This window comes from Haliotis asinina, chromosome 3, assembly GCF_037392515.1.
Source record: "Haliotis asinina isolate JCU_RB_2024 chromosome 3, JCU_Hal_asi_v2, whole genome shotgun sequence".
Taxonomy (NCBI): Eukaryota; Metazoa; Mollusca; class Gastropoda; order Lepetellida; family Haliotidae; genus Haliotis; species Haliotis asinina.
In genome coordinates, this window is record NC_090282.1 from 82,253,351 (window position 1) to 82,263,185 (window position 9,835).

Here is a 9,835-nt window from a genome sequence, read left to right on the forward strand (position 1 = left end):
ATACACTGGCTTAGGGTGTAAACGACCTCGCCACGTTTAGGCTGATACATGACTATAAAACGTTAGGGTGTCACCATTCTGGTGGTTTGTGGTATATTAAAAAGAGGAAAAAACACGGTAATTTATATACAGGGAAAGCTTCTGACACTGTTGATTCCCGGATGCGGGAAACATAGAATTGAATTATAGTAATTAAATGGAAGATAGTCAAGGTGATGTTGAATATGTATAGTAACGTAGCAGCAGGTGTCGGAAGTAATGGTAACTGCCCAAATATCACAACATATGTATGACTGTATTATCCGAATGTACTCACGTTAGGAAATGTACATGTCGCATGAACAATGTTTGAAATCTACGTATCATCTGGGAGTCAGATTTACACACGTTTCAAGCGGTGTTAACATAAAATAACACACAACTCTGCATGTACATGCATTACACAGGTGTGTAAATTTGGCCATTGTTTTCCAGCATATGTAAATGCTGGGACTGTAGGACATCCATTTCAGAACCTTTGGAGTCTCGTGTTCCCAGGTCAGGTTTGTCATATGGTTGGCAACTGGTATAGATAATATCGTCTATACGTTTAGTAATGGAAATTACATTACAGTTTAAATAACTGACTTAGGTACACTTCTTATATACAAGGAGATACTGTTTATTACAGTAAAACACTGACACATGTGTACTCACACATATGAACCGGTAGGTCCCTAATTTAACTTCTCAGTTTTATTAGTTATCCGACTGACCATAGCTGCACTCACTTCATTATCTGTACTTTCAGAAAAGATGACTACAATGTATTAATGTTTCCCGGTGTAAATTCTTGCTGTAAATGTGTAACCATCCACGTACTTGGAACTACTTCTTTTTGATTCAGAGTACAGATGTAACGGGGATGGCTTGACAACAGAAAACCAAGGTCCGTTGAGGCTGTAGTTAGGATTTTATTTCAGTAGTTGACTAATAACGCAAGTCTGAAATAAGGTATATGGATATATAAATCTCCGTCAAAATAACCCGTTTCATGCCGTACGGACGTTTTCTCAAATTCAGTTTTACCTAACGGACTATACGTTATACCTAGTTTGATTCCATCTCTAGTGATTGCAATTATTTCATAAACTTAGATAACTAAGCAATTTCGATAATTATTGAAAGCTTACTACCTGACAGCATTTCTGTTGCCCGTGAGTGCTCATTTTTAGTTTTGCTTTTTGCTGTCTGATTTGTTGTACATTAAATAATTATGTTAATTATTTTGGCATCCCAATAGCATCAAATATAATGTGTACTTTATTACTCTATCAAAATACCGAAACGTATTGTCTGTGTGCTACATATGTTTGATTGTTCTAATGGTCTAAATAAGGATGTATCATCAGTTCGATTTTGTGCTCGTTATATGTTAATCAGCTAGCAGGAAATATTGAAACAACAGGCTGCTTCGGTGTTTAGATGTTTCCGATCTCATAAAACGTTATCTGCTACCTTTTGCTGATGTCATTGTTTTTACATTCACGTTATAGCACAAACACAGGTGGATGACATCGCCCTAAAAACGAAGAATACAGTGCAGCATTCAGAGATTCACTTTCTTTCCAACAAACCCCAAGTCGTTCGGTTTGGCAAAAAGAACAGGCTGATTTCACCTATTCTTCTATGCAAGGAAGTAGTTTCAACAGTGTCAAAGATAAAGCATGTTGGGATTATCATAAATCTTAAATTCAACTTCTGGGAGAGAAAACTACAGAGCTGTTCCAAACTGAAATCGACCAGAATGGCACTTCCCAGATCAGGTTGTCGTGCACGGGGGCTAAGTCCAACAACATCGTCGAAGCACTATTCAGCTGTGAACTGTGACCTGGTATGCCCAGTCAGGAGATGATAGCGTTGGAACCAGCGCATATAAAGCCTCCCTCGCCACACCAAAACTGACATGCAGTGCATTCCTCGGTTGGACTTCACTGGTAGTGCATATTGATGTTAAGAGGCTCCTATTTCTTGAACAGCTGCGTAAAAACAAGAAGCATCCTCTAGCACGCCACATCTTCAGGACTAGATTGTATTTAGACATACAATCCAGTGCTGGTTTCATCCCTGACATATAGAAAATCCTCGGATGACAAAGACTAACGACACATGTGGATAATTTTGACAGCAGTTCACAACACAGAGGTCACCAACTGGACAACACGTGTGACCCTGACCTGAACATATCAAAACCGCCCACCCTGCACTACAACTGCTCATCTCCACAGCCCACCCTGCACTACAACTGCTCATCTCCACAGCCCACCCTGCACTACAACTGCTCATCTCCACAGCCCACCCTGCACTACAACTGCTCATCTCCACAGCCCACCCTGCACTACAACTGCTCATCTCCACAGCCCACCCTGCACTACAACTGCTCATCTCCACAGCCCACCCTGCACTACAACTGCTCATCTCCACAGCCCACCCTGCACTACAACTGCTCATCTCCACAGCCCACCCTGCACTACAACTGCTCATCTCCACAGCCCACCCTGCACTACAACTGCTCATCTCCACAGCCCACCCTGCACTACAACTGCTCATCTCCACAGCCCACCCTGCACTACAACTGCTCATCTCCACAGCCCACCCTGCACTACAACTGCTCATCTCCACAGCCCACCCTGCACTACAACTGCTCATCTCCACAGCCCACCCTGCACTACAACTGCTCATCTCCACAGCCCACCCTGGAAAGACCGCCATTACCTATCATCAGATAATGTGTGTCATGGAAACCAGGAAAAGACACTGGGGTGTGCAAAATGTGTGACAGAGTATGTGCAGACCTCCCGACTCATGTATGTCCTTCTGGCCCGGCTACCAACTTCAGGGATATCCTGTGATCTCACATCAGCTATGTTGGTCCCCTTGAGATCACAAGAAGCCAGATGGAGACATTTTTGCATGCTTGTTGTCTTGCAACCCACCAATTCAGACCTGTACAGAAATCAGCCAACTATGCGCCAAGAGTGTCACCAAAAAGACTTTTGTATCTCCATCTCTATCTCCATTATCAGTTACAGCAAAGTACACGGAGGAAGGAAGTAGTTCCAGCAGAACAGAATGTAAATCTCTTCATAATATTAGACAGAAATACATACCAGAAACATTTCTGAAACTAGCATTAAGACATAATTGTATATCACTAATGACAACTAATAATGATGAAATAATTAAGAATGTAGTTTATTATATGTATCATGCAGCTCTGTCAGGGAAATCTCTATTATCTTCCTAACGCATATGTGTATCATGTGATTTATTATCTCTGTAAATATTACTGTAGAACTTTTGTTCCTATGGGTGGGTGACCCGCAAGCAACTAAACCCTTGATTATTTCTTTGATTGATTCATCGGTCCACTCATTCACATTGCAAACACATAACCCACATATATAAATAGCAACACATACACCACATAAATAACTCACTAATGCATATATCACATACATTAGCCACTCATACATATACCACATACATTGGTCACTCATCCACATACCACGTATATTAGTCACTCATACATAGATCATATACATTAGTCACTCATACATAGATCATATACATTAGTCACTCATACATAGATCATATACACTAGTCACTCATACATAGATCATATACATTAGTCACTCATACATATACCACATACATTAGTCACTCATACATAGATCATATACATTAGTCACTCATACATATACCACGTACATTAGTCACTCATACATATACCACATACATTAGTCACTCATCCACATATCACATACATTAGTCACTCATACATATACCACGTACATTAGTCACTCATACATAGATCATATACATTAGTCACTCATACCTATACCACATACATTAGTCACTCATACCTATACCACATACATTAGTCACTCATACATAGATCATATACATTAGCCACTCATACATAGATCATATACATTAGTCACTCATACATATACCACATACATTAGTCACTCATACATATACCACGTACATTAGTCACTCATACATAGATCATATACATTAGTCACTCATACCTATACCACATACATTAGTCACTCATACCTATACCACATATATTAGTCACTCATACATAGATCATATACATTAGCCACTCATACATAGATCATATACATTAGTCACTCATACATATACCACATACATTAGTCACTCATACATAGATCATATACATTAGTCACTCATACATATACCACATACATTAGTCACTCATACATAGATCATATACATTAGTCACTCATACATATACCACGTACATTAGTCACTCATACATATACCACATACATTAGTCACTCATACATATACCACATATATTAGTCACTCATACATAGATCATATACATTAGCCACTCATACATAGATCATATACATTAGTCACTCATACATATACCACATACATTAGTCACTCATACATAGATCATATACATTAGTCACTCATACATATACCACGTACATTAGTCACTCATACATATACCACGTACATTAGTCACTCATACATATACCACGTACATTAGTCACTCATACATATACCACATACATTAGTCACTCATACATATACCACATATATTAGTCACTCATACATAGATCATATACATTAGCCACTCATACATAGATCATATACATTAGTCACTCATACATATACCACATACATTAGTCACTCATACATAGATCATATACATTAGTCACTCATACATATACCACGTACATTAGTCACTCATACATATACCACATACATTAGTCATTCATCCACATACCACATACATTAGTCACTCATACATATACCACGTACATTAGTCACTCATACATAGATCATATACATTAGTCACTCATACATAGATCATATACATTAGTCACTCATACCTATACCACATACATTAGTCACTCATACATAGATCATATACATTAGCCACTCATACATAGATCATATATATTAGTCATTCATACATATACCACATACATTAGTCACTCATACATATACCACATACTTTGGTCACTCATACCTATACCACATACATTAGTCACTCATCCACATACCACATACATTAGTCATTCATACATATACCACATACATTAGTCATTCATGCATATACCACATACATTAGTCACTCATACATATACCACATACATTAGTCACTCATACATAGATCATATACATTAGTCACTCATACATAGATCATATACATTAGTCACTCATACATATACCACATACATTAGTCATTCATACATATACCACATACATTGGTCACTCATACATAGATCATATACATTAGTCATTCATACATAGATCATATACATTAGTCACTCATACATATACCAGATACATTAGTCATTCATACATATGCCACATACATTGGTCACTCATACATAGATCATATATATTAGTCAATCATACATATGCCATATACTTAAATCACTAACACATATACATTGTACCGCATACGCAAGGCACTCATACATATAACACACACACACACACACACACACACAGAGAGAGAGAGAGAGAGAGAGAGAGAGAGAGAGAGAGAGACTCCACCACCAACACCACATCACATTTTATGCTATGCTCATGATTATTCTTATATTATAAACACTGCAGGTTAGTGTATGTCGAACTCAGTGTCAGTGATATTATCACGCTCCACTGATGTTGGGAAATACACTGGCTGACTGACAAAAACCGGTTTGGGCGTCGGCCACATGGGCATCTCAGTGCTTGCTGTATCCAGATCTCACAGACGAGCTTGTTAGGAAATAATATCCATCCGTAGGCCTGACTACGAGGAAGCAAGGGCGTGGTTGTGGTCGCATGCTAAGGTCAGCGCAGTGGGCATTTGTGTTTCAACATTGTTATAGCTTGCTGGTGTTTGAAACACCCTTGTTACCTGTTCTGAAATATCATGTGACGATGACAACGCCATGTCCACACCCACTGCTAAACGCCTCTGCAGCCGTACACCAACATAACATATCACTCCTAAACCAACATAAGACGGCATCTCCACACAAACATAAAACATCATTCCTATATCAACATGACACATCATCTCTACAACAACATAACACATCATCTCTACACCTACATGACACATCATTCCTACACCAACATAACACATCATTCTGGTAGTGCCTAACTTGACTCATGTCTACACTGCTAAAGTCACTCTTAATCTCACTGAAGTCAGTTTGCCATAATCTATACACGTGGAACGAGCTGCTGGGTTTGCAGTCTAATATGTTTCCTGTCCTTGTTCTCAACAATTCATGTTTCTTAGACTGTAAAAATGCGACCTCTTTTTACGGTCGATGTGAGTGCTCGGGTAATGCGTAACCAGTCTTAGCGAGGCAGGGCAGCCAATGAGAGAGCTTTGGGGTATTACCACCTGTGGGGCACGTGACACGTGGTTTCTGCAGGTAATAAAGGTACTTGTACATCCTCATTGCTGGGAGCGTCTACCGGTGCGATTACAACATTACCATCACATCTACTGGAGAGAGGCACCCTGTACCTTGTTCCTAAAACAGTCTTGTAATATTTAAGCACGATGGTGAGGTTGAGTGTTGTCGGGCTGGTATTGTTTGTAGGCGCCTGTACTGCAGACACAACATATAAAGTAAACACCAACATGACTTACGTTGAATTTATGACAAAATCGCTAATGGCGTCCAAACAGGCGGACATTTCCAAGGACAAGAACAAACTGACTGTGGTGTTCGAGGATCTTCAACAGATCAAAGCGGATAACACTACAATTACCGGTCTAAACAACAGTTTTGCTGGAGCAATGTTCATGTTTGAAAATGCGACTGACGTAGCCACAGCCCCGTCTTCTAGGAGACTGGTAGGCACTGCCGATGTCTTTGAAGGAAAGTTCAAGGTGTACATCGACGTGTTTACCTCCAACGCCAACGTCACTATGGACGGCGAGACCACGACAGTGATGAGCGGAGACGTACGAGTGATGGTAGAGATAACGGGCATTACATTCGACGACAATGCTGACAAACTGAAGCTGATGCTGAACATAAAGGGATCTGAAGCCCCGGCAATGACGACAACAGCGGGGACAGACGGGGTCGCTTACACCCTCGGAGACGGCGGCGTTGTCAAACTTTCCCAAAAGGTAAGTGATACTGTAATCATTTCTTTTTAACCCGGAATCACAAATTATTGAAAAGCTCACCATTTTCTTCCTCCGTATTGACTAAATATTTGTAAATCTTATAGATGCTTTAAACAAGAAAAAACGATTTGTCAAGGTTCTTTAACATTTTATTTCCTAAGAAATGGACTCGATATACTCATTCCAAATTTCTAGGTGTTAACAACGTTGTACTTAATATTAATTAACGTCTTTCTCACTACTCTCATAACTACTTCACAACCAGGAAGTGCTTGGCATCGTATTTCTAGAATCTACATCTGCATTCTTCCAGGTGATGAAGGGCACCACCTATGAGTCTGTGACCCCGATGATGTCTGGTAACGCGTTCTACGTCAGCCTCCCTAAAGGTTCCCCCATCAAGTACAGCTTCTTCCTCCACCCGGCTACAGCCGAGAACGATAATGGTGGTGGTGACCCCAATGCTGCTTCTACAGTCGCCCCGCTCCTGGTCACGTGGTTAGTGGCTATCGCATGTAAAGTCCTGTTTTAAATGTTATAAAGTCATTGTCAGACCATCTGTTCTCTGTCTTACATCAGTGTGTCGTTACTATAACCGACTGGTCTAATAAGCATGTTTAACGGGGTTTAACGTCCATTCCATACCCAACAATGTATTTTTTTCATATCATTTTGCCCTCCGCCAGGGCGGGAACTTGTATCAGCTTGTCTATCTTCAGTTGTGTGTCTGAGTATATCTGTTCCTATGACGGTCGATGACTCGAGGAGTCAGACACTATGACAATAGCATCCTGGTTGCGATCCCGTAAATGTAGCTCGCAGCACTGTCGTCTATTGTTTAACTATCTCATGCATATGTCAGTGCGAACCATGCTAATTCAGAAAATATATAAGGCCATCTCAGAAAATAACCTGTCCGAATAGTGACTGGTGTTCCAGTGATGACAACAGACTTGTCAATGGCTTCTAAAATGATGAGAAAAGAAGCAACCAAATCATTTTATCCTACGTTTACTGTGAGCTCCCATTAACTGGCCTCCTTGGTCTAACGATGACCTTTGCAGTGCGCAGGGGACACTGCTGCAGGACGGCAGCCTAGACATGACAATGTAAATCTCACTGAGATTTATATGTCTTGCTGAAGTTTCTTTGAGGCTTAATATATCGTTTCAATATATACTTGTTGAAGTTACATCTCAGTAATTCTCATAATGTTATTCCTCACTATATTTTGTATGTACATAGACTTACTTTTTATTACCTTTCCCAACGAATAAACATGTTGTTTACACTTAACAATGTTTTGTTCTGAGAAAAAAATGTTCGAGATACAGTAATCGTGAGAAGCCGTCACCCTTGACGCTGCTAAATGATGACGCTGAATGGTTACTTCCGGTGGCTTTTCTAAATACGCCCTCTTGTCAACTAGAAGTCTAAACCCATTCCATGTGGGGCCACCGGAGAGGTTCTGAATCGAAACAGTTACGCAGATAAATACCCATGTTATCAGTTACTGAATTTTCTGTTCCAGTCCCTCTAATTCTGACCGCCTCCGTGGTGTTGGTGTAGTGGTGAGAGCGCATGCCCATGCAACGTAACACGTCATCTCCACACCAACATGACACATCATTCCTACAACAACATGACACATCATTCCCACATCAACATAACACAGTACTTTAGATTTGACCGCCTCCGTGGTGTAGTAGTGAGCTAGCCTTATAAAACCAGCATAGGTTTGGGCTAGTACAAGCAGCCACGTGCACCTATGTACACGCATGCACGTCGTTATTACGTCTCAAAGGCCCATTTTGCCTCACCTCTCCAGGTCTCATTTACAGAATGCCTCCGTGCAGCAGGAAAGACAGACGCAGGCGTTAAACAGCAAGCAAGTCTTATTTGTCTGTTTGATCAGAGAGAAAAGACCGAAGTGATGTAGGTCAGACGTGTACACGCTGGAAAAACTCTCGTGACGGAAATGCCTGCTATACACCTAGATGTGTATATACAGGACAGCAGATCACTTTCCTTCCACAGATTCCACAGGCGTAAAAAGCAAAACAGCCTCAAGCTGTCGATATATTTTGATTGATAATTGAAACCTTTATCAACTAAAACTCTGTCAGTAAACAATCTGACGAAAATGGAAATGTGACTTTTCAAGCATTTTTCTTCTAAAACCATCATTCTCATGGCCAGATAATACATTGGCGTTTCGAGCGATATTCCGTCACTGGCTTCACTCATCAGTGTACATTGATACATTCAGGAGAAATAATAGTTATTCAGATTTAATGATCTTCTGACTAAATCTGAGAGAAAATGGAAAGTATTACAATTTTAGTTACTCTCACAATCTGAGACTTCTGTAATATGGTAAATAGCAAACTTATTGACTCCTCGCGGTTGTCAATGTATTTTATGTACGTTTCTCGTAATAGTACCTTTATGAAGCACCCATAAAATGACTCATGTCTATTAGGTACTCGAACACTACTGATGTTAAAATGCGTCAGCTTTGGGATTTAATTGTATTGAATTCATCTCTTCGTGTTATTCTTAAGCTGTACATGTAGGTACACCCAGTCACTCGCGAGTAAAGCGACCGCACTCTCTATACTGTCCTCGCTAAGTTATTTCGCAATATAAGACTCTAAAGTG

The 9,835-nt window shown here is 40.1% G+C and overlaps 2 protein-coding genes across 2 annotated transcripts; both read left to right on the forward strand.

Moving 5' to 3' along the window:
• The first annotated feature begins 1,786 nt into the window (after nt 1-1,786).
• Nucleotides 1,787-2,768, forward strand: LOC137279088 (uncharacterized). Its single transcript, XM_067811564.1, has 2 exons — nt 1,787-1,873; nt 2,268-2,768. The coding sequence occupies exons 1-2, from the start codon at nt 1,787-1,789 to the stop codon at nt 2,766-2,768; spliced, it is 588 nt and encodes a 195-aa protein (XP_067667665.1).
• Nucleotides 2,769-6,420: 3,652 nt separating this feature from the next.
• On the forward strand, nt 6,421-8,470 carry LOC137278588 (uncharacterized). The gene is made up of 2 exons (XM_067811048.1): nt 6,421-7,174; nt 7,488-8,470. The coding sequence occupies exons 1-2, from the start codon at nt 6,596-6,598 to the stop codon at nt 7,704-7,706; spliced, it is 798 nt and encodes a 265-aa protein (XP_067667149.1). The 5' UTR covers nt 6,421-6,595; the 3' UTR covers nt 7,707-8,470.
• The last annotated feature ends 1,365 nt before the right edge of the window (nt 8,471-9,835 follow it).

Bases quoted from the DNA above. Each gene is read 5' to 3' on its own strand.
- LOC137279088 (XM_067811564.1), top strand. From the start codon at position 1,787: ATGGCACTTCCCAGATCAGGTTGTCGTGCACGGGGGCTAAGTCCAACA. The intron at 1,874-2,267 runs GTATGCCCAGTC...TCATCTCCACAG, and splicing joins CAGCTGTGAACTGTGACCTG to CCCACCCTGCACTACAACTG.
- LOC137278588 (XM_067811048.1), top strand. From the start codon at position 6,596: ATGGTGAGGTTGAGTGTTGTCGGGCTGGTATTGTTTGTAGGCGCCTGT. The intron at 7,175-7,487 runs GTAAGTGATACT...GCATTCTTCCAG, and splicing joins TTGTCAAACTTTCCCAAAAG to GTGATGAAGGGCACCACCTA.